A 24,540-nucleotide genomic window follows, 5' to 3' on the forward strand; every position below is an offset into this window, starting at 1 on the left:
CGTATAAGTGTAGATATCAAGAGAACACATTATATAGACGTGTAGCAATAATTTAAAGGCCCCAAACAGTCAAATGAATGCAGATTCAGAGTATGTCAGAGTGTTAGGAAAGCATGGCTTACATGTTGTCATAATTTTACTTTTTTATATATTTACATCCTTTTATATTTATTTCTGCACTGTCTGGTTGCGGTAGTTCCAAACGACATTAGGAAAATACACATTTGAATCATCATAGTAGAATACTGATTAAATTCATTGTGGTTACACTTTTCTCTTTCTTTTTCATCATCAAAATGTTCCCCATCACTATCCTTGAGCTCTATCATCTTGTATGACGCAAAAGCTATATAACATGCAAGTGTCAAGGGCAATGAAATTCCATTCAAATGGACTAATATATTATTAGGATGGAGACCATAAATAGAGATACATTGATTCACCAGAAACTGCTCCCAAATAGTCCTCTACTATTTTGACTTTGTATTGATACAAAATTTAGGAGGATTTGGGCCCAACTCATGAGTTTCTTTTTCATATTCCAAATGCAATAGTTTACAAGTTAGATACACATAAACTTGTCCACGTGGAAATAGCTTTTTTTTAAAAACAACCTTTGTGTTTGCCCTATAGAGTTCCAAGAAATGTTTTCATCATATAAAAAATATTCAGTGTTATAACTATGCCAGACCTGAGTGAGACAGAGTGACTGAAATATGCCAAAAACAAAGATGGCAGCTTGGACCATGCTTAGAGGGATTCTTCAGTCTGACATATTTGGGCTGGATTTGAGATGGGGCGATGACATCACCATACTGATTTGAGATGGGGCGATGACATCACCATACTGATTTGAGATGGGGCGATGACATCACCATACTGATTTGAGATGGGGCAATGACATGGGGCAGTGACATCACCATACTGATTTGAGATGGGGCGATGACATCACCATACTGATTTGAGATGGGGCAATGACATGGGGCGGTGACATCACCATACTGATTTGAGATGGGGCGATGACATCACCATACTGATTTCTTGCATGAAAATCCAACAAATGAAACCTCTTCACAGTCATATGGATTTCTGAAGCTTTAAAAAAATAAAACTTGTAAAACACAAACATGAAATACTCTGGGCCCCCTGAAATTAACTTCCTGGGTAAGCCCTTGCTAAAGCCAGGATGATTATTGTGATTCAACATATTGTGCTTCTTCAGATTTTGACATCTAAACCTGTTCATTTAGCATCTCCCTGTAAGAATCAACTCTGAAAGTGAAGTAATTTTGTATCCTGTTCAGGGTTTATTTTTAGGTTGCAACATTGGGTGGGCTAATCACCTTTAATAAAAGCTACTGGACTCACACTATTTTTTGAAGACAGTCAAAAGACATTTACGGTATTTTGGCAACCTGGAGGAGAGATTACAGTTCTGGTCTCATTTTCAATGATTTCAGAGACAATGAGTAACTCTGTCTCAGACTAGGTGATTTTTAAAATATGTTTCACATTATATTTTTAGTCATTTTTCATGTTTTTATCTTGGCTGTTGTGCTTCACTTTTAAAATTATAACTTTTCCCTAAATGCAGATGATCAATTCTAATAATCTGAAATCAAAATTCAAACAATTGTTAAGGAATCATCGGTCATGAGGGGGAAACTAATTCATGTCTTAAATATAACCTTTCAGTGATGCAACTGTTGAAGCTCACTATTAAATGCACATGAGTGAAAAGCCCAAAACGCTTAAAATTCACACAGATCCAGTGTGAGTGCCAGTCTGTCTTACACATGTTTTCATCATTTCACATCTGTTGCATCTGTTCACTTTGCATGTCTCTCCACTGGCTTCTTCACGCAGTGCACTCATTTCGCATCGTATTATTTCTATCAAGTGGGAAATACAGTTCTCCAGAGTGTTAAGATGAAACCAACTGGGCTTGTGTTGGTTGTTGGAGAAATCGGGAAGGCAGTTATCATTGTATCACAAGACAGTAAAGTTGCTCATTTTTTTGAATGCCATATTAGGTCATGTGCAACATTTTGTCACGTTTCTGCCTCATGTTGAATCTTTTTTGTAGCCATTTTGGATGTGTTGAGGTCTTTTTGTGTCGCATTATATTTTAGATGTTTAAGTTAGGAATGGTTTGGGATGAGAATCCCAAGGTATTGGTATGAGCTTAAATATAATACACAAAGTTTCGCTGTATCATAATATAAACAAAGCATATTTTCTAGCTACATTTATTTCCAGCAGAAAAGCAAAAGTTTCCATACTGCTGCTTAAATAATACAATATATAGATTATTACAATGTTAACTTTGAAAGATAATGAATGCCAATGCTTTCTGAATTTAAATGACTAGTGGTGAGGCTTTATGTGGCAGTATGGCTTTCTGCCCAGGGCGGCTCAGCTTAGGGAGAATCATGAGTCAGAAATATAGTCTTGGTTGAACAAGCAGACGTCATTCTCAAATATAGACCCTGAGAGAAACTGAAGATATTGTTTTACACCGCATATGACTGACGATCATGAAGGTAATATTTGATTTCCAACAAATTATTCAGCGTAAAATCAAAAAGCAGTTGTTAAAAAGCAAATGTTGGTCATTTTTGCAGAAGTCTGAACTGCATTTGCCAGTTTCTAATGGAAAATTACACATATTAAGACTGATCAGTGCTCAGTTGAGTTTGTTTTCAGTGGACAGAGATTTTGTACAAAATGACTCGAGACGTACAAAAGTTGTTCACCGAAAATACAAAGCTAACATTTCCAGTTCATTGCACCAATTTAGATTTAGACAAGCGTGAAAACAATATATTTGTCCCAATTTAATAACACGAGTTCAGCGATTTTAGTTCCTTATGTTATCTACAGGTTACATGCTAACATAATGTTTAGCAGAACAGGGCTTCCAGTCGAGTGTGTTTGGTTGTGTGTGTGCGGATGGAAGGTCTAAGTGTGTGCAGCCAAATTGGTCTTATTGAAGTGAGGAGAAAGTGCATTAGTTATCTTTCAGCCAGCTGACCGACTGTACACAGCAACGGCCTGGGGAGGAGCAGCCTTCTTCCTTAATGCTCTATACAGCATGATAAAACTTCCTCTTTGTCCTTTTCTCTGATGACTCATTTTAAGGATATTCAACTTTGGAAACATTATGACTAAAACATTTTAGCAGTTTTGAAACCATGATGTTTTTAAACCCTTGGTGTACACTGATGGTAAGATTAGTCCCTTTGTGATTATGTTAAACATTTTGGTAATGTTCATGATAAAGCGGTTAATGTAAGAGATTTACTCCACAATCTGTAGTCCTGCATCAAAATGCTAAAAACAATTTGAAATCAGCCAGTTTGTTTGTCATTAACAGTGCTAATTTTTCATGCAGATAAATAAAAAAAAAATGAACCAAATCAGTTCATCTGTGTTTTTTTTTCCTGTTGCTCTTTATCAGCACTGTTTTCAAGAGTATTTCGTAAAGAGAGGCAACACGCACAGGTTTTTCCACAGCAGAAGGAGGAAGCCTTGCAGCAAGCGAGACTACCAATGCACATTCCCTCCTGTTCCCTCCCCTGCCTGCCTGCCTGTCTGCCTGCTCTGCTCTCCTCTACCACCCCCTCTCCTCTTCTCTCTCGGTCTGTATCTCACTCCAGCAGAAACACACTCTCTGCTGAGCGTGGGGGGATGGGCGCACAGGCTCCTGCTCTCTTTCTCAGCCTGCTGCCATTGAACTGAACCAAACAGAAAATTAAAACAGACTTTATCTAGCCGAAATAAGACACGTAGGCAGCTTCAAAGTCCCACAACGACTAGGAAGAATTAACCATCAGGGCTCTCTGAGCTCTACAGGCAAATGAAGCAAACATGTTTTTTTTATTTTTCTTTCCTCTGGCAGCACAGGGTGTGTGCTCTGCATTGAGCAGGGGTGGAATGGAAATGAAAAGTGTGGAAGATAAGGAAATCAAAGGGTCTTTTTTGAAGGAATAATTAAAAAAATAAAAGTCATGAGACGCTCAGTTGTTCGATTCTGTATTGATATAAATTCTGATTTGGCATGTAAGTGGGACAAGAGTGGCTTTCGGTTTCTTTTCTCACTCTAGACACACACGCCAACACACACACACACACACACACACAAAACTGTCTCTCTTGCTCTCTCTTTTCATACACAAACACACCACACATCTACCTCTAGGGGGCTTATAGAGGGAAAAAAAGGCAGGAAGTACCAATGAGGAGGCATACTTGATCACATGTACAAACACTGAAACACAATTTAACATTCTGCCTGACACACCCCCCTAATGCACACAGAGCTTTACAGGCAGGAAGCTGTCCAGAGATAATTTGCAGCCACATCACACCACAGAGGGTTAATGTGATTTCCCACATTTGTGCGAGGCTCGTGAAGTGGCTCACGCTTTATTTTAGTCTGACTGCAGCAGAGCGGGAAGACACACACAAAAAACACACACACCGACTATACCCAGTGATTAATGTGCGGCTTGGATTGTCTGTTTAATGGTGGTGCAAAATTCATACATATGTAATTTTTAAAAACATATGTCGTATGGAAAAGGACAATTGAAACTTGTGCTAATAGAAAACAGTTTAAGCCAGATTTAGAAAAAGGGAATATCTTCCATCCCAAAGACCAGACACAGGGCCAGTTGTGCAGAAACACAGATTTAATGTGGCTTCCTCTCCCCGCCTGACTTAATTTTTCTGCTTTGGCAAAAAGAAAGAATTGGAGCAGACTTTTGGGGATCTGGAAGCAGGTTTTTGCAAGCACATGTGCCATCTGCCGGCCAGAACCGAGCCAACACACAGCAGAAACGTTCAGCTATTGCTGCCTGTCTGATGCGGTGCTGACGGCTTTGATTGGCGCTGGTCTGTGTTAACTAGTACTGTTCACTCCGTTCCTGCTTAGCTGTAAGGAATTACTTCAAAGAATTGCATTTGTAGCTGTTGCACTATGCATGTTGAAGACACCACCGCTTAATCTCGCATTTATTACATTTTATTTGGGTGAAAAGCAAAATGTAGGTCTGCAGATGTATTGTGAAATAAACTCCACACTTATTTCAAGGGACAATATTGTACAAAATCAAAATTTTTGAATTTTATAATGTCATAATATTATCCACCACTCATCAGAAACATACATGCAGTGTTGCGTGCTTTGATTCTGTCATGCATGTTTGAGAAATCCTTGAATCTCCGGTGGCAACCATTTATGGTGCCTAAACGCTTGCTCTCATGCTGCCTTCTCCACAAAGCTCCTCCAGCTCCTTCAGACTAGCACCAGCAGCAATTAGCAAACACCAGATGCGCTGTAAAGCTCAGCACATCTGCTGAGCTTAACATACAAGCTACTTCTCATTGAAGGTAAAAAGGGTGTTAAAGCTTTAGTTGTGACGACATATTGAAGGCAGAGTCAGAAAGATCGGGAGCTTCTTAAAGAGACAGGGGCCTAAATTCAAGCCTCTGTCTCTTCAATTTTAAGTTAGCATAACTTACAATTTATTTTAAGTTACATTTGCATTTTTATAACAACTGAAGTTAACGTAGTTATTCTATTGCACTATAAAATGGCACTATGTGCCTAAAAAATACATCACATTGCCCCTTTAAACCAATCTGATCTATAACAAAATCAAAGGAATGTTTTAGTGATCATAGAAATGAATATCTTAGCTTTCCTGTTCCCACTGAAGAAAGGAATCCCCTCAAGATGATACCACCACCACCACGTTTCATATGAGACGGATGTGATCCTGGTGATTTGCAATGTTAGTTTTCAATTACATACAAAAAGTTCTGTCTTGCTCTTAATAGACCATAAATTTTAAATTGTGCTCTAGTTTGTGAGTGTTATGCGGTGCTATAGAACACATGGCCACAAAAAGCAAAAAAAAAAAATCAAAAAGCTTTTTACAAGTTTCAAAATTGTACATGATTTATTTTTTATTATAATAAACTTTACATTACAAAAACTAACACAAATGCTGCCAAAGCTGGTTCGGTGGTGCTAAAAATGCCTCCGGTTTTGTCCACTTCATTTGAGCTTTCGTGTTACAGTTCCATCACTTCCTCCTCCACGGTCTTCTCACCGGTTTCAACATACCGCTCTTGCACTGCAAGAGTTCTAGTGGGTCAGACATTAAGGGAAAGCACATCAAAGTCCCACAAATGTTCAGTGCATATAATTATTACATAATTTTTTTGACATAACTGATACTTCTGGTGAGGTATGACCTAACGGCCAAAGAATGTTAAACTTTAATGTGTTTAGTTTGACTCTGAACCCAGATGAGTCACCGCAGTGGCTGAGAAAGGATACGAGCTGAACTGGAAGTCTGCCCCCACAGCCGCTGACATCATCGCCTGCAGATTCCTCTCCTCCAGGTCGCCGAAGCAGTACCCGTTGGCCTTGTCCACCGCCCGCAAGACCTGAATCATGCTGTCCTTGTCCTGGGGAGAGGAAAAGCAGTAGCATGTGATCTGGGGACTTCCCCGAACGAAATTCGGAGAAACTATCCCCTGACAAAACATGTGCCTAAAAATACTCTCACTGAAACCCTTGTCATACATTGTATGAGGACATTTCTATTTGCTGTTTCAGCATCTGCAATTTTTAATTTTTTTTTTTTTTAAAGAGAGATTTTGATGTCTTTTAGAGAACACAGTGATCAGGCTTCCTCAGTCTCAGTCTCAAGTTTGGCTTTGTGAGATAAATTAAGATGCATAGGAAGCAACAAAAAGTTGGACTTCTGTTAAAAAGCCAAGTTTCGCTCCTCTCTCACCTATTGTCAAAGATTAGACTAGCTTTAAACTCGCAACATGAGGAGTAAAAGTGAAAAAAAAAAATCACTTGTAGTAATAATAGGTCAAATGAACGTTTACAGTCATGGAACAAATGTTAAGAGTCTGTATCAGAAGAAAACAACCAGATGATTCTTTGTTTATACATCCTGTCAGGGAAAAAAGCAGCAGAAAGCCTAATGAATTTCTAATACTCCCGTCTCCTTACACATGACTGCTCCAATCTTCAGTTTCAAAGGCTACAGGTTTATTACTGACCTGTCTGAACATGTAAAATGAGTGAGTTTGAATTTGAAGGAGCTCATTAATATTAAGTTAGTATGAAGCTAATACAATAAAGCAAAACTGAAGACTTTAAACTGCTGGCAAAAGTTGCTTGGTGAGACATTCTTAAAATGTACTCAGGATTCCTACTGAAGCAAAACACTTTAAAGCTGATGGGAGCCACAAATAAAATTAAAAAATAAATAAATAAAAATGTGAATTTTAGTATATAACAATTAGAGCACTTTAACTGCTATGAAATACAAAAGGCAAAACGTTTTCTTCTTTTTAAAAGTATTTTTAATGATTATATTATAGACAGCGTTAAGTTTTAAATTATTCCTTATTTTAATCTTTTTGCAATAAAATCTTTTAGAACTGTGCAATATATCTAATAATGCCAATGTGTGCAATATCACAATTGTGAAAGACGGCTTGGATGCAATATTGAGTAGGATGTTATCAACTCAAGGGTCATCCCTTCATGCTCCAGTTAGATGGAGGCTAACTCCTTTTATTGTATGCTTGCAGCACCTGAGACATTAAAGCTCGCAGAGTTTTGCTACATTTGTGAAATGACTGAAAGCTGCGGGCAGCGGTACCTGGACATTGAGAGGCACGAAGGACACGAGGCCGTAGTCTTGGATAACTTCCGCTAACTTTTCGTTAAGATGGCGAAACTTTTTAAAGAAGGGGTCTGCAGCCAAGTGATCGAGAAGATAGGTCAGGTCCATAACCTCCGTGTAGAAGTCAAGGTTGAATGCTGTAAAACAAAAAGTGGAGTGTAAAGCCATTTGACAGAAATTCTCCTTGGTTCTCGAGTTATAATGCGAGTAACTCTTTGCATACCCAGTTTTCCATATTGTTCAATCAAGTCCATCTTGGAGAGGATGTTGACGTGAGGAAGCTCCACGTGCAGCATGGTGGAGAGAGACGTGCACAGCACCGAGATGAACTTGGCCGGGTCGGCGCAGTAATGAGAGTCGACAAGGTGCACTGCTGTGAGCTGAACATTAAAAAAAAAAAACACAAACAGTGTGACAGAATGAGAATCAGTTCATCTCGTTTTTAGTGTGTTAAATTAGTATGCCGTATACAGTGCCTTGTAAAAGTATTTATATTTATAGTTTTTTTTATCATCTGAACTTTTTCACATTTGGGCTAACACACTGGAAAACCATATTTCTCTGTGATTATATTTACAGTTGCTTTGGATTATGATTCTACAAGCTTCCAAATCTAGAAACGGATTTTTTTGCCCATTCTTTTTAAAGTAACTACACCACCACCAGTCTTTTGCAACTTGTAGCATATATATATATTTTTTAGCAAGGATTGAGCTGTAGTAAACTCCATCAGCTTTGACCAGCTTCCAAGTCCCTACCAAAACAAAAGCATCATGCACCACGTCTTACCATGGGGTGTGTTTTATCCCATGATGGGTAATGTTAGAGTTCCTGCACACACATTATTTTGAATGAAGTTCTTTACTTATGTTTTATGGCAACCCTCCTTTACAGAACAGCTGGACTTAAATATTGATATTAAAGTATGCAGAAGTAGACCCTGTTTACTAATGAGCTGACTACAGTGGAGTAAAATGGGGATAGGTCTGTGGCAAGACACCCTATTTATGAAAGTATGGCATAAAGAATGGGATCATTATTTATTATTGGTAAATAATCTTACTCTGAAATTCCACTTGGCCAGCTGTGAGAAAATATTCTTCACTGAACTCTGGTGGGTGTAAAGCTCCACCTGTCCAGGACAGTCAAACAAGAAGTAGCAGTCACTGTATTGTGCCAGCTTGCTCTCCAGCCAGTCCAGGTTGGCCTCCACGTACTCCATGCAGTAAAGAAGTCCGCCATTAGGCCCGAGTTTCAGGTTCTCCATAACATCATCCAGAGTGACCAGCTCCACGACGTCCACTGCACAGGAATAAGGAATCCCTTCGTTGGCTGGGTCCATGTTCACCACCACCACCTTGCGTCCCAGGCTGGTCAGGAACTCCTGCATCCCCTGGCAGTAAGTGGTTTTACCTGAACCTGGTGGGCCGATGACCACCTGACCGAAGCGCAGGGAGGGTTTGAGTCCAGGCTGAGCGGACATGGTGTCGAGGTGTTGCGAACTGGGTGCAGAAGCTCACGGTAACTGGGACCAGTCAGTCAGAGGGAGCAGGTGTGGCAGCATCAGGCTGTGTTGCTACCGAGCAGCTACTGTTGCTTCTGGTAACAACAAAAAAAAAGGCACAAAAAAATCCGCTTCCTCGCACTAATAATTAAACTAAAAATAATAACAATAATAAAAAGTCCTGGACCTTCCTTCGATAAATAAGTTGAGTAAATAGCCTAACCGTGGAAGGTTTACAAAAACCTCCAATTAAACGATACTTAAATAACTTATTGAGATTTAAGACGACCTTAAAATCTACACCTAAACATCAATAAATATCTACCACAAAACGTCACGCAAGTATTAAGCATGCAAGCTTCAGTTGCTAGCTGTCAGGCTAAAGCTACGAATGACATCCGGGTTATTTGGGTTGTATTTCAAAATAAAGGCAGCGATTTCTTAATTCACACAATTCCTACGCACATTTCATTTTAAAATGTAACACTTTATACTATTTTTTTAAAAACATCTGTATTTCAAATTCCATCCTTGTTTTAATTAGATAAACAAAGAAAGTTAATTAAGAACTCACAGCAGGCATTTCAAAAGTGCCCTATATTTAGTCAATTGAGAAATAATAATAAAAAGAAACACGCATCCAAATTATGTTTATGGTGAAGAATTGGAGAGATAAAACGTTATAAGGAGAAGAGGAATGTAATCTTTAAAGTTAAGGTACTCTGTTGATTAGTAAACTTTATGCATTTCTCTCTATGCCTGGACTCTATCCAGGGAGGGAGAGCCTAGATGGATATCATTTTTAAGTCTCAGTCAGATTTCTATCAGCTTCATCTCTGTGCAGTGATTTTTTTCCCTGGGAGATTAAACTGTACCCCAGGTCCTATTTTTTTTTCTCTGTTTCGTTGGCCACTAGCAAGTTTTCTCAAATTACTGCCCTTTATTAGCTCTGACCAGGTTGTTTTTTATACCCACTTACAAAAAAAAAACATTCCCACATCACAATGCTGCCACTATCATATTTATAAGCGGGCCTAGTGAGTTCTGGGGGTTTGTTTTCCTCCACACAGTTATTAGGATGTCGACCACAATGTAAAATATTTGTCAGCTGAGCAAAGGGCCCTCTGGGATATGTTTACTTTGGATTATGACAAGCTGCAGATGATGGCTGCCTTCTTGTTATTCTTTAGTAAATGGCAGTTTCATAGTTTTAGTGCTGCAATTTAATATACTAAATAATTTTTACTTTGTGGAGTAACAGAATCATTGTGAGGCACATGGGGAAATATGGACACAAAATAAAAACATTTTTTACATTTTTTTATTATAAAAATCTAATAAATAAAACGGAGCTATACATTTGATGTCATCTTTTTGATCCAATGCTGCCACCTGGCTGCCAGCCTCTGTACTTCATGCTGGTGTTGGGTTGTCGCCTCCATAAGGTGTCGCCTTCATCTATGTCTTTGGGTTTGTCGTACACTGTACCGATGAGATAATCTGTTCTGGCCTTCTTCACAGGGTGCAGCACCAACTTTTCTCCATGATATCTGCAGCAAAAGAAATCCAGAATTCAGTTTCTTCCACTGTTAGATGGTCCTTGAATTATATCCTGTCCGTTTATTGATTCTCTTTCAACTATTCACACTCACCCAAAGCCTCTTTTGCAGTGTGGATGTTGGCCCTCATTCTCCAGGGCTTCAGGAATCCCAACCTGGCTGCTTCCCAGCCCTTCACCGTCCCTCCAGCCCTGCTGCTCCATCACTCGTCGCCCAAAGCCCTAATCACATAAAAGAAATGTGAGCAATATTCACACACAAGAGTACAGGAACATATGATCTAAATAAGCCTGCTTACTTTAGTAAACCTCTCAAAACTGCCAATCGACTGATTGTGCCCTGATCCGTCTTCCACACCGTCCCTCAGCCTGTTCTCATAGCGCATTTTTATGTAGTCGCGAGCGTCCATGTCACCTCCATCTATGAGAGGAACGGTTAGCATTATTCTGACTATCAGGTTAAAAGGTTATTTCGTCAAGATGACGATTATAGGTGATAGAAACGGCTCAGATACCTTTGTCATAGTAAACGCTCATGTCGACATCCCAGTCGTCTGCCGTTTGCTCGTCAAAATCTACAAAAAGAAGAGATTCACATTATTTTACAGAGAAGGTAGAGATTAAATGCATCATTTTTTTTCTCAGCCATTTTTGTGTGAGCAAAATGTGTTCATGTGCATCTCATAAAAGTAAACATTTTCCACAGCAAAAAAATTAAATAGCATAAAATATACATGTAACTATTTTTTGCTATATAATTACAGTAAAAAGTACTAGATCCACTGGAAGACTTTTTTCACTCAAGACATTTTCTTGCAAAAAAATCTGCAAAAAATGTGTAACTGCAAAAAATCTGCCATGGAACAGAATGTGGAGAAATTCAAGAATTAAAACTTTTACAAGGCTCTGTATATTTCCAACTTTGAAAATCCTCTGGAAAAATAGAATTATATTTGCTGTTTTCATGTCTTACCTCCCTCTTCCTCCTGCCAGTACTGAGCGTCAGTGTAGAAAACCAGACCAGAACCTCCTTTTTCCCACTTTAGCTCAATCTCTTCCTCATAAAGCCTCTCCTTGCTTCGCTCCTGGCTGGTCACGTCGTCATGCAGGGCCTCGTGGCGTTCCCACTCTTCACAGCGGTCGTCATCCTGCAACCAGGCATTATTTTATAAACCCAAATGAAAAGATGATGGTTAGTTATGTACCTTAACAAAAAGATTGGCTTTTAAATACTCTTAATAAAACGTACATCATCTGCATTTGACTGCGTGTCCTCCCCTTCTTCTTCATTCTGCGTGTCGTCAGCCTCCGTTGTGTGTACATCGTCAGCCAGGTGTCTCGATTTTGAAGACGGAGCCTTCAGCGAGCCTGGCCCTGATACCTCCTGTCCGGCAGCTGTTAACACCGTCTCCTCTGTGGCAGGAAGGATGCACGTGTTGTGGTAGTGGAAGGGCACGTTTCCGTAGCGACGGCTGGAGCTGGTCTTTGGGAAAGTGAGACCCAGCTTTCGGATGAGGCGTGGAGGGAGGCGACAGGACTGGATGAGTTGGAGGAAGACTTTGATGGGCGTGCCCACGTTCCCGTTCTGCATCAGAGCAGGTGGGTTCAGCTCAGGCAGCCTGCTGAGGTCAGCTTCAGTGAAGAGCTCAGTGAAGGAGACATGGTGGCGCTGCTCATACTTGGTTTTATAAGGGAAGGAACCTTCACCTGAAATGACAACGACAATGTTGGGCGCACTTTATCTACATATCTTTTATCTTTTTTCAACATCCGAGGCTCCATTTAAAAAAAAAGAAGAAGATTTTTTTCAGCCTTAAACTTTTGGTTTGTTTTGAAGATTTTGTTACCATTATTCTGTAATGTTGGGAACTTGAGTGCAAACCTTTAACAAAGACGAGTTTGATCATCTGCATGGGTTCCAAAAAGCTTCGTTTGAGTAAAAAAGGGCAATTTCATAGTTGCTGTTTTTTGTTTAGTATCAGGACAGACTTAGATCAGGCACTATTTTAAACCCTTAAGATTTGTGTAAACATATTCACCTAATAAAGACTATTTACATCCAAGTGTGTGATCTGTAATTGTTTTATATTGATTGTAAAAAAAAAAAAAAAACCATTATTAAAAAAATTAATTCCATAAAACTGCAATGCAGTGCCATAAAGAACCACAGATTCAGTTAAAAAAATCCTGGTCCAAGAAGGTTAGGACAAGGAGAAAATGCAGTGAAATGATCACCCTTTAAAAAAAATTAAAAAAAACATCAAGGTGCATTTATCTATGGAATATATCAGCAAATGAAATCCCAAATCGCCCAGTACAACAAACAAAAAGTACTATTTTGATGTCTAAATTAAACATATCATCTAGATGAGATCTCATCAACTAGAAAGCCCTTCACAAATTCTAACATTTTATTATTGTCATTAATGTTTTCTTTTAGATGTAGAAAAAAATGGCATTTTCTTTCTCCCAAAGATCCAGCTTTGGGGAGGGGGGTGATAACTTTCATGGATTTGAAGAGAGCGTGCATAAGAGCCCTGAGTCACGTACTAAGAGGTGAGATCATCGAGTAATTAAATTACTGCTTTATGAATTTAATGCCTATTTCCTGTCATAAGAAAATGAGTAATACTCCACTTAGACAATGCAATCAAATGACTGGCTCCTTTATGTATATATCTATTATATTGCATCACTCCCTAACCTTTGTCATGCGAGGCTCTTATTCTCCTGATAACACAGCGTCTGGCCAGCCAGTTTCCCTTCGAGTTGATCCAGTGGTTCCCCGCATACATCCTGATGAACCTCTCAGCATGTTCATCATGAACTGAAACGATACAACAGCACGACCTCGCCGCCACCGTCTTCGACTCGCAGCTGCTCTGAGTTGATTCGTGGGGTTGTGGGGACACGGAGCTAGCTTTCTCTCCGTCTTGGTCCACCGCAGGCTCGGACCCTTCGGGCTCTCTTAGAACTTCCGGTCGATGTCGGTAGTGAAAACAGTGAAAGCCGCCGCTCTCTATAAACTGGCTGAAATAATTTCTCAGGTCCGCCGAGTGGAAGGCTACGGGAATGTTGCTGATAGCTAGATACACAAGCGGTGCCGCTTCGCAGTCCGCCATGACTGTTTACGTTCTCGAACGAATTAGGAAACGTCACTTCCGTTACTGTGGCGGCTCTGCCACTGCCTACGCCACCTACTGAGACAATTCTGCTACTGCAAGAAACAAACCGAGGTTTATGGCAAGCCATTGTGACATATAGTGAAACCGAAAATGAAGCATGTTTTTCAAAAAATGTTCTCCAGTAAAAAAAAAAAAAAAAAAAAAAAAAAAAATCTGAAGCGTGTCAGCAGTTTGTAAAACCTCGTATCGCTACGGTTATGGTTGCAAGTTAGTGGAGTATGTTTCTGCCAGCTTTGGATATCAGAGTTGAACTTGAGCTGTTGAAGTTCAGTCAACTTGGATCAAAACTATCTGGGAAAACCAAGTTTTATGTCTTGTCAAGTCTTAAGAGTTGGACTTTGACTGGACAGCTCTAATGCATGAAATGTTTTGATCTTAACCACTAGCTCTATGTTTCATGTTTCACTGGTCTGCAGAAAGGTGCAACTCCTTTCATGTATTGTTCAAGCGCTAACAGATTGGGAGAAACCTGAATTTCCCACTGAGAGACAATAAAGATTATTTCTATTCTACTCTATTCTATTTAGCTCTACCCATCTTCCCATCGACTCTCAACACTGACTGGCTTTTCTGTATGTACCCCCACCAGTTGATGCTGCTATCACTGAATGTCTTTAATGGGATGGTGCCTTCACAGTGATATGCAGTGTTAGTTTTCTGCCATATTTAGAGCCCTTTGAATATACACCAGAAATTTCAGATTTATTCTACTTTTATCAGAGGTTTCTAACACATGTTTTTAATGTTTCCTACATGGCCTGTGGCTATTTTAAGATGGGCTTCCTATGGTTTGCTTTCAACAAAGACTTTCTTCTAGCTGCTCTTTCATAAAGGCCAGGTTTGCAGAAAGAAAAACTAATATTTGTCCTGTCAACACATTCCCTCACCTGTGCTGTAGATCTCTGCTGCTTCTCCACATTTACAATAGACCTCTTGGCTACTTGTGAAGTTGACTGGTTGCACTGGATTTCATTTAGAAATACTAGATTAAAGGTGTGTTTGATACAAATGAGCAACCCCTTTTTTAAATTTTTATTTATATATAAAAAAAATTAAAGCCATATATATGTTTTCTTCCACTTGTCATAGGTATAATTTTGTGTTGGTATAAAATCCCAAGTAAAATATGTAGAAGTTTGTGGTTGTAATGTGACAAAGCACAGGATATCTTATACTACTTTTTGGGATATCAATGGCTGAATAGCTGGTATAAGTGGAAATACTGTACTGAAATATCAAAATATGTTGAAAGTGAAATTGACAAATCTCTAAAAGCAAACTTTTGTTCTTCTTTAGAAACATCTATAAAAGCTGAAATCTCTATTTAAACTAGGCCTTTAGCCTCCTTGCTTTTTTTAACCATCTTGTTGTAGAGGTTTTGCAGATCTGCTCGGGGTTGTTGTCCTGCTATCTGACCCATTTTTAGTCGAGATTCAGCTGGTGGACATCATGTAACATGACCGATTCAGAAGTACCTCAGTACAGACGAGTTCATGGTCAGCACGATGACTGCGAGGTGCCCAGATCACCTGAAACAAGTACATTCATTCCCCACCTGCTCGACAGGTTGCAGGAGGTTTTCATGCTGAACTGATGAACCGAGTTCGATTCCCTCTGAATGTGTTTCTGTGCACTTTAGTCTCACCTGCACAGATTCTTCAGAAGCAGCTTTAAAATGTGAATCGTGCTGGATGGTCGTTTTTTTGTTTTAGAACAAAGAGACTTTCTCCTGGAGACGCATCCAAACTAAGCTAAGTTTAATCAGCCTGTATTGTAATGAACTTTTCTGATTTGGTTTCATCTGGAGTAAAAAACTTGGCTCTCAATATTTAATTCTATATTTGGTTCTATTCCATGTATCGTTTAGTTGTGCACATCATGATCTGATCTTGGGGTGAACTTCCATTTCTGTGAAGACTGGTTTTAAGATGTCTTCCTTTTCTATAAAGTCTGCCGAAATAAAAAAACAAAGGTCCAGTTTAAGCATTTTAACCTATTTGGAAAATATCCAATTGATACAAACTTATATGGGAAATCATGACGTCTTTTCTTCTTGTACAAACTTCTACCTTTCTAATTCAAAGAGGTCTTCACGCTCACTGATGATCGCTTATTGAGTGCCAAGAACTGCCAGCGTGTGGAAACTACCTACGCAGACTGAACTTTGTTTTTTACACAATGCTAATATTAAGATAAGTTTCAAGCTAAAGATCGGACACTAAGCTCCGCTTACTGCAAAAGTCAAATATTTCAAATTTAGTTTTGGAAAGGCTTATAAAATTATCTGCTTCATAACGATGTTTTCAATCTTTCACACAACCGAGTGTTTTTCCCTACTGTTTCACATTAAAGAAATGTGGTCAGTCAAAGTTCACTAACCCAGAGGCTAACTCCAGCTGTGGCCTTCAACTCAGACTTTATCATTATATTTTGTTAGTAATGGGCAGTAAAACTAAACTCAGTAGTCTGAACTCTGACATCATTTTTACACATCATTTGCCCCAGATTATTCAGCCGAAGTCATGGTCACTCTGGTTATGAGAGGATCCTACTAATGATTAGAAATACGTTTTGTTATTCGTGTTTCTATACTTTCACCTAAACAACCAGTAAAAAAGTGAACACTCCTCCTGATATTCTTCTTCTAAATGAAAAGTAAAATTTTTTCTAACCAAAGTGGTCTTGTAAACTAATGTTTAATTTACATCTAGATAAAAAAATAACCTTGACATTGAAATATCATTGCTTGATGTTTAAGTTTTTTGTAGACCACATTGAAAATTTCTAGCATGCACTGATTCGTAGAGTAGAATAGTATAATAAATGTGACACATAAGGTTTCCAGAGACAAAATTTTATTGGCAAAAAAAAAAAATATTAATCTGATGTTATAAAAGCTTTATCATCTTAATAACTTCTGTACTTCTTAAAACCATGTTATTGCTTTTGTCAATGAAGGTATCTAAGCTCAATAAATTTAAGTGTAAACTTATTTCATTGAGGCCTATATAGTTATTGCATTTGCTATATTATATATCAAATTATAAATCATTATATTAAATTATAAATCAAATCATAAATAAATCAAATTATAAATCAAATTATAAATTACATTTTGTCTTATTTTTGGTTGCATGCTAAACAATCTTTTTTTCTGACAAGGGTTTTTTAAGAACAGAAACATGACAAAGCCAAACATCGGCCACAGCGTTCCCGTTTTCCTAAAGTTACATAGAATTCATATCTGTCCATTTTAAACATGAAGCCTGCTGTAAAAGTCCTCATAACTAAGTATCTTGACAGGGTCTCTTTCAGAAGAGGAGCTTTCAAAAACTCGAATTGCGTCAGATTTTTAAGTAATTCCAAATTGTTTAGCTTTCTAACTTTTTCTTCATTTCTATGAATATTTAGCAATCGAATGTTTCATGTATTTAATTATAAATTCCAAGCTTTCTTTTACAACACTGGTGTTTACAAACTTAGAAACTGATTCCAGCCTGTGTACTTCTCTTCGTCTGCTTTCTGTAATCTACTCGTTATTCCTTCTGGTGTTCAGTAAACACTGTAGTTTTATCAGTAGTACACTCTGTCTCAGATTAGGTCTACTGTACATTCTCAGTTGTTATCTCACTTTACCAGGATATAGGACAGCCTTCTGAGTTTTGGACTTACTAATATTTTGTACTCGTGCAAATATGGATTTAGTGCCTTGTAAAACTTTTGAGACCACTTGAACGAGTTGTTGTTCTGTCATCTGTGGGCATTCATTTTCAGGTGGACTTTGACTGGGCCACTCCAACATATGAATTTATTGCAATATGTTCTAAAATAATCTATACAACTCCAGCGGTGTGTTTTGGATTGCTTTCCTGCTGGAAGGCGGATATTTGGTTTCCATGGAAATGGCTGTGTAAAACTTCCCAGACTGATAGATGGATTCTTTATATGGACATAATATGTTGCTTTTTGATGCTTTTAGCCTAATTCGTGCTGTTGTAAAGATTATATTTATGCGATTTCTTAATTCTGACAGTCTGTTCGAGATTTCCAAGTTTAAGCACATAGTACAGGTTGCTAAATAAAACCTCCTTCAAATGCTGAGTAACGAAGTTCTCATCATATGGTCTTGACATGATCCACCTGTGTGACATTTAAGTGAGAATAAATGTGAGGTTATCCGAGCTTATTATTCACTAGAAGGTAATTTTTTTTATCACATTTTGCAAAAAATTCTAAAAGGTATTTTCTTTAGTTCCTTTTAGTATTTATATTATTTAGATTTCTGAATATGGTTTACATATCCGTATGTCCTAGCATGTAAGAAAGACACACTGTTGTATTGTTTTAACTATAGCATTACCTCTGTAGGTAATGCTATAGTGATAAAACGGTGGATAAAACTCACTTGGTTGTTTTTTTTGTCAAGTCACCACCGATGATCTCATCGCTCGCCCACATCAGGTTATTGAAAGTTCAAAGTAATGTGACACAACCTTGCTTAGAAGTGGATCATAAACCTGACAGAGCAATACGAGTATAAATGTGGCTTTAATTTCTGAGTAACATTTGTTCAACAATCACAACCTGATCTTGGTGCTGATGACCCTGTCCGAACAGAGCCAGGAATCGGCTGTATTTGCTGTGAAGTAAAGCGTGGAGTCATGCTCCTCTTCATCGTGCACACAGAGAGCCGGGAGTTCACTGACCCAGTGGGAAAAATAACGAGAGGAAGTAACGTTAACACAAGTCAGGTCTCAGAGGAAAGCTTTAGAAGAAGAGCAAGCTGAGGTACATACAGTTTATATGTGTTATATCTCACAAGCACGTTTACATATTTAAAATATAGCTTATATTTTAAATATAAGCTATATAGCTTATATTTTAAATATGTAAATTACAGGACCCTTGAATGTGGAATTATGCTGTAACAGTTCCAATTGTTGACCTATTTAAGTTTGTTTTGATTTTAAATGACTACAGATGTGAAGATTTGGATCATCTTTGGAAGACAGGCATTACATCACATCCAACCTGAGGCGGTACTTCCTCCCTCTCAGAACATTCCACTTATAGACTGAAGGACATTTTATTTTTACTGTCCAGGCGGAGATAAGTGTCTGTCCTCCGTGCCCGTCTCTGCCTGCTCCTAACCTCTATAAACACAGGCCTTATCACAGCCATTTACAACTGTCATCATGCTTCATGAAGCCTAAGAGCAGCCGGGGTGCATTACAGGTCACCCTGTAAAAAAAAAAAAAAAAAAAAAAAAAAGCTCACATTCCTCCTAATTGTGATGTGTTTTCTTGTTTTCAAGTCGCACTCCTTCACACACAGGTGATTATTTCTGGTATAGATTGTTAGTGTATTAAATGAAATTACATCTGGGGAAAACAAATGGGGCTGTGAAATATTTTTTAGAGGAATCCTTCAAGAAATGAGCAGGGGCGCTGCCAGGAATCTTGGGCCCATGACAAAAAATAAAATTCCCCCCCGGACCCCCTGCACGCAGCTGCTGTTACAATTTTTTGAATCTATCCGACCCATCAAAAGCGTCACAATTTTAAAGGCTTGCAACTGCCTTGCTTTCTTTGGTCCAATACTGATAACTAGCACAATATTTACTGCTCGTGAATTTTACATGAAGCAGTCTGCATACAGTATGCAAGTAAATTTTTTCTATTAGTTTTAGATTACTGAAATGTCTCTCCCCATGAGCAACAGCCATAGGCAACATGCAAAATATACATGAAGCCATCCAGACTTCTCAAAAAATGCTATGTAGTTCCATTTGCATTTTATTCAAGCTGCAGTATATAACTTTAATAAAAAATATGTTTTCTCCATATTTCTTAAAGCTGTCACCATGTCGTGACAGTTTGTTACGAGACAGATAATCTGTGAAAACAATCAATCTCCTCCCTGAGCTACAAATACTGGCTAAAGTAATGCAACGTTCCGACCAAAACAACCAATCAGAACCAAGAGGAGGGTCTTAGTGCTGTCAATCAACCAATTCATTCAGGGCAAATGTGAGCTGTTTGGTCTGGGACTGAGAGGGGTAACCTTTCATTTTTACTGCTAGAAACAATTTTAGAAAACACAATATAATTAATTTTGTAATTGACAGGGCCCCATTTTTTTTTTATTTCTACGAACAAAAAAACAAAAAAACAAACAAACAAACAAAATGTGAAGGGCCCCCTGTTGGTCAGGGGCCCTTGGAATTGTCATAACTTTCCCCCCCTTTATGACGCCCCTGGGAATGAGTAGAGAGAGTAATGAAGTAAGGCAAACACTCGGTGACTGGTGCTGCCAGTTGTGTCTGGCGTCTAATCTCTTTATTGCAGTTTTACACTACATGACTGACCTTGACTTCACTGCTCCACAGTTTAGCTCTTCTCCTGGAACTTCCCCTCTGCAACACTTTAAAGCTTCTGGGCAACACTTTGAGCAAATATTTAAAAAAAAAAAACAACAAAAAAAACCTTTTTTGTGTCATTTAACCAAGTCATAAACATTTATCATGTGTATCGACCGAGGAGCTAAACGTCCGAACCAAGAAAAAAAAAAGAAGAAGCATCTTTTACCGTTTTGTTTATGTGAGATCATAATAAAGTAATTTGCTTATCGTATTCCCCCCCTCGGTGCCAGGCACAGGCGGGATAATAAACTAGGATTGTGGAACATTGTGTTACCTGTCACACAAACCACAAATTGAAATTCCATGATCTAATTTTTTTTTAATCTGTTTTGATTATTTTAGAATGACAACATCCACGTTACGTACAACCAACACCCTTCTTTTAAACCAGAACGTTGCTGAAAAGTTTATTTATTTAGTTTATTCACACATGTACAACGACAATGATAACCCCCATGATGTTTGTGAAAATTAGATATTTACATAAGACCAGCTACACACATTCCCACACAAAATTTCTGTTATGGTTAAATTAAGGCCTAAATCACGAGGAAAATTGACGACTTTTCAGCCAAAAGAAGGTTTGATGAAGTAATTGGATGTTTGCAGAGAGCTGTATGCAAGCACATAAATGCAAAGTGGAAAGAAATAGTGTGACAGAATAAGATCCACTTTGTTTCATTAAGTTCAAGGTCAGGAAAGCCGTCCGCCTGCCATGTTTGAGGCATTAAAAATAACCAAATGTAAAATAAAAATTAAAATCAGCTAAACGATGTCTAATTACAAAGTTGTCATTGGTCGAAGTGTAAATGTGAACATAGCCTAACACCAGCTCACCACTTAGCAGGTAAAAGACGAACATTATCTAAAGTCAACAAACCTATTCGCCCAGTGGGAGCCAACAACATTGACACAACCCACTGACATTATTACATAGCAATACCAAGGGTCAGTGATGTTTGATCAGGTTGTGGAAAACTTTAAAAAAAAATTATTACAGTCCTTAAATTTACAAATTTACATTTACCAGGATTACTAAGCCTTACATGGGAACGCTCTGATGACGTCACCGTTTTAACGTTTCTGGTAGGTTAATTCACAGCACAGTTAGACGAAGGCACACCTGTTTTTGTTATTTAAGGCAACACTTGAAACTCACTGTTTCTTTTGAGAAATCGATGAATAATCAAAAAGCAAAGATTTTAGGAAAGAAAACTGTGGACCTCCAGAAATCCGGTTCGTTATGGGTGAAATTTACAGAAGAATGAAGACTTCATCTGTTCAGCGGTTCATCTTCATGCTGTTCAGGAAAGAGTATGAAGGGGGGACCTTTGAAATTCAGAAATATGCCTTTTTTTGTGTGTGAAAAAAATACAAGCAAAATATCTTGTGAAGCTGATGAGAGAATGAGCCTATCTACCTGTACCAGCATGGGCTGAAATGCCGCTCAGAGAGGAAGAGGTTAGTAGGGTACTCTAGTCTAAAAGCAACATGAAAAGCCGTGTATTTTACAAAATCACTCAAGAACATGCCCTGTGGTGGAGGGGAGCACAATTCCAGCATAATTCCAGGGAAACTTAAAGTGTTTGACCCATAAATCAGGCTTTTGGGAAAGAGAATAATTTGAGGAATTGTGACTGATCTGAAACAGTCAACGTTTTGTCTGATGTCATTTTTTTAATACAGTATCATCTGGGCTGTCTAGCATTATATTCTGAATTTCTGCCACCATTGGACTCTTCCTTCACTTTATAATAATGGCAACTACAGTATTAGTCAGTTGTATTTGCCTTTGGCTCTGTGTATCACTGTTGCACTGCGCAGTATCTAGAAAGAGAAGAGAGATAAAAGAAAAGAAAATGGGCCAAGACCAGGGCCAAGAGTCAAACCCACAGCTGACAAACAGATGGGGTGCATGGTGAGCATCTCTTCATTTTACATTTACGGTAAATACCTCAAAAACTACTGGACAATTTTATCTCATTTGGCATGCCAACAAGCTCTCTCTTATTATTTGAAGTGGAAGTTATGTCCTTAAGAGGGAAAGGAAATCAGCTAAAAGTGTTTTTTTTTCTCCCCCTTTTCGACCTATTTCTGCTGCTCTAGCAGTTTTTTTTAATAGCCATTTTCATGTCTTTTGCAGGTGTGTAAACGTTCGATTTAACGCCTGCTCGGATTTGACTTGACTTGATGGCGTTTCCGCTGGAAGCTGCAGCAACTCCTGATTTCCACCTTTCTCAAAACAAGTCTAAAAAATTCCCTGGTTGCTTCCAGATTAAATGTTTATTTAGATAAAAGGGCACTTAATGGGGACATAATGTGAAGGCCACTGGCCCCTTTTTTTGTGCTCTGGCCTCCTTCCAGCCCCACAGGTGTGAGGTGGGTGCAGTGACACAGTGAGAGGCTGATTACCTCTGCAGTCCTTGGTAGCTTGGTACTGCCTGGGTTAACGACACCGGCTTTCAGATAAAGCCAATCCCTCGTGATGTCCATGTGTTACTCCAGCAGCTACTTTTCATTGAGAAAAGCGTTATCTGTTTCCCAGGGCTGTTCTAGCAGTCACTTGGCAGAGCACATGGTTGTTTTTCACATAGAGTGTATTGACATTTCAAGGTCCAACAAGGAGGCGGGAGGCGGCGGGGTGGCTTTATAAGCAAAGGCAGACAGGAGGAAGCAGTAACACCCAGCAGCTCAGGCAGAGAGAGAGAGAGAGCGCGGACTGTTCACCCGAAGAGACCGAACATCCTGGTCAGAAAAGATGAACAGCAGGTGTGACTGCTCGAACAGCGGCGAGAGGCTTTTGAATCCTATCCTCTACAACATCTTGAGCCAAATGGATAAAGGCGGCCCGAGCCAAGACACCTTCCACCACAGCTCGGCTCCTCACAGGTGCAACTGCGAGGTGCGAAGGACAGTGTGCTTGGTCAGACCCTCGGAGGTCTGCAAGGAGGCCTCCGCGGTTCTGGTCAAAACCGTGCACTTCATGAGAAACTTACCGGCCTTCAAGCAGCTGCCGCCGGGTGACCAGTACGCCCTTCTCAAAAGCTCCTGGGCACCGCTCTTCATTCTGGGTGTGGCCCAGGAGCATGTGGACTTCGACGTGACGGACGTGCCGGCCGACAGCATGCTGAAAAAGATCCTCCTGAACCGCCAGGAGAGCCCGGAGACGGAGAGGGAGCAGCCCACCATGGCGGGCGTCAGCAAGCTGCGGGGTTGTTTGAAAAAGTTTTGGACCTTGGATTTGAGCCCGAAGGAGTACGCATATCTGAAAGGGACCACGATATTTAATCCAGGTAGGCAGTCACTGGAGTTAGTCACTTCCAAGTATGCAAAAAAAAAAAGAAAAGTACATTATTCCTAAAAAATATTCCCTTTTATTTTAACAACAGATGTGCCAGAGTTACAGGCAGGCCTGTTTGTGGAGGGGCTGCAGCAGGAAGCTCAGCACGCCCTGAGCGAGGTGGTCCAGCTCCTACATCCGGGCCACCAGGAGCGCTTCGCTCGGATCCTCCTCACAGCCTCCATGCTGCAGGGCATCACACCCAGCCTCATCACCGAGCTCTTCTTCCGGCCTGTGATTGGCCAGGCCAACCTGCTGGAGCTGCTGGCCGACATGCTCTTCTGCAGAAATCCGTAGTGCTCCTTCAGTCTTCAAAGTAATCATCTGTTTGTTTGGTTTTTTTATTATTACAGCCCTTCAATGCTGCAACCCCCCCCCAAATCGGCAAGAGAAACTGTTATTTTTCTACACGGGATTAGGATTTGCTTCCATTTTTCAAGAAGCTGAGGTCACTTTAGTCCAGACTAACCAGAAATCCTCCACTAAAAAGAAAGCGTTGTCTTTCCACAGTATACTTGACCTTTTCTGTTGCCTCGTTGTTGTATATAAATGTTGTTTGCTTCAAATGAAGACTTGAAATAAATATATTTTTGTACATGAATTCACTAGTGCTCATTGGTTGCCATGACACCCTCACCCCTTCACTCTCAGATCCATCATTTCTGACATGTTGAGCTCAACTATTGCGCAACAAAAATGTTTTAAAATTCTTCCAAGTGTGTCCAAAAGCACAAATCTGAACGTTTTGAAGCCACTTCTTTAGACCATCTGGAAAAATTGTAACAAGTTAAAACTGTAAGATTCAGGGTAA

At 39.3% G+C, this 24,540-nt stretch overlaps 3 protein-coding genes across 3 annotated transcripts; 1 reads left to right on the forward strand and 2 right to left on the reverse strand.

The window, feature by feature from the left end:
* Positions 1-5,937: 5,937 nt before the first annotated feature.
* On the reverse strand, positions 5,938-9,625 carry gpn2 (GPN-loop GTPase 2). The gene is made up of 5 exons (XM_028013513.1): positions 8,785-9,625; positions 7,945-8,101; positions 7,698-7,858; positions 6,350-6,480; positions 5,938-6,154 (listed from the first exon to the last, which is right to left on the reverse strand). The coding sequence occupies exons 1-5, from the start codon at positions 9,202-9,204 to the stop codon at positions 6,082-6,084; spliced, it is 942 nt and encodes a 313-aa protein (XP_027869314.1). The 5' UTR covers positions 9,205-9,625; the 3' UTR covers positions 5,938-6,081.
* An 899-nt stretch (positions 9,626-10,524) lies between these two features.
* gpatch3 (G patch domain containing 3) lies at positions 10,525-13,949 on the reverse strand. Its single transcript, XM_028013511.1, has 7 exons — positions 13,488-13,949; positions 12,033-12,490; positions 11,757-11,931; positions 11,299-11,358; positions 11,083-11,204; positions 10,878-11,005; positions 10,525-10,775 (listed from the first exon to the last, which is right to left on the reverse strand). The coding sequence occupies exons 1-7, from the start codon at positions 13,903-13,905 to the stop codon at positions 10,592-10,594; spliced, it is 1,545 nt and encodes a 514-aa protein (XP_027869312.1). The 5' UTR covers positions 13,906-13,949; the 3' UTR covers positions 10,525-10,591.
* Positions 13,950-23,045: 9,096 nt separating this feature from the next.
* nr0b2a (nuclear receptor subfamily 0, group B, member 2a) lies at positions 23,046-24,107 on the forward strand. The gene is made up of 2 exons (XM_028009219.1): positions 23,046-23,682; positions 23,779-24,107. Exons 1-2 carry the CDS (start codon positions 23,148-23,150, stop codon positions 24,024-24,026), a joined length of 783 nt encoding a protein of 260 aa, XP_027865020.1. The 5' UTR covers positions 23,046-23,147; the 3' UTR covers positions 24,027-24,107.
* Positions 24,108-24,540: the final 433 nt, after the last annotated feature.

The sequence above is a fragment of the Xiphophorus couchianus genome, chromosome 3, assembly GCF_001444195.1.
Source record: "Xiphophorus couchianus chromosome 3, X_couchianus-1.0, whole genome shotgun sequence".
Taxonomy (NCBI): domain Eukaryota; kingdom Metazoa; phylum Chordata; class Actinopteri; order Cyprinodontiformes; family Poeciliidae; genus Xiphophorus; species Xiphophorus couchianus.

Coding starts and splice junctions, on each gene's coding strand:
- gpn2 (XM_028013513.1), bottom strand. CDS start 9,204: ATGTCCGCTCAGCCTGGACTCAAACCCTCCCTGCGCTTCGGTCAGGTG. Junction 7,859..7,944: donor TGAACAATATGGAAAACTGG/GTATGCAAAGAG, acceptor TTTGTTTTACAG/CATTCAACCTTGACTTCTAC. Junction 6,155..6,349: donor GCAGACTTCCAGTTCAGCTC/GTATCCTTTCTC, acceptor CTGACCCACTAG/AACTCTTGCAGTGCAAGAGC.
- gpatch3 (XM_028013511.1), bottom strand. CDS start 13,905: ATGGCGGACTGCGAAGCGGCACCGCTTGTGTATCTAGCTATCAGCAAC. Junction 11,205..11,298: donor GAGCGTTTACTATGACAAAG/GTATCTGAGCCG, acceptor TTCCTCTCATAG/ATGGAGGTGACATGGACGCT. Junction 10,776..10,877: donor CACTGCAAAAGAGGCTTTGG/GTGAGTGTGAAT, acceptor CTTTTGCTGCAG/ATATCATGGAGAAAAGTTGG.
- nr0b2a (XM_028009219.1), top strand. CDS start 23,148: ATGAACAGCAGGTGTGACTGCTCGAACAGCGGCGAGAGGCTTTTGAAT. Junction 23,683..23,778: donor GACCACGATATTTAATCCAG/GTAGGCAGTCAC, acceptor TTTTAACAACAG/ATGTGCCAGAGTTACAGGCA.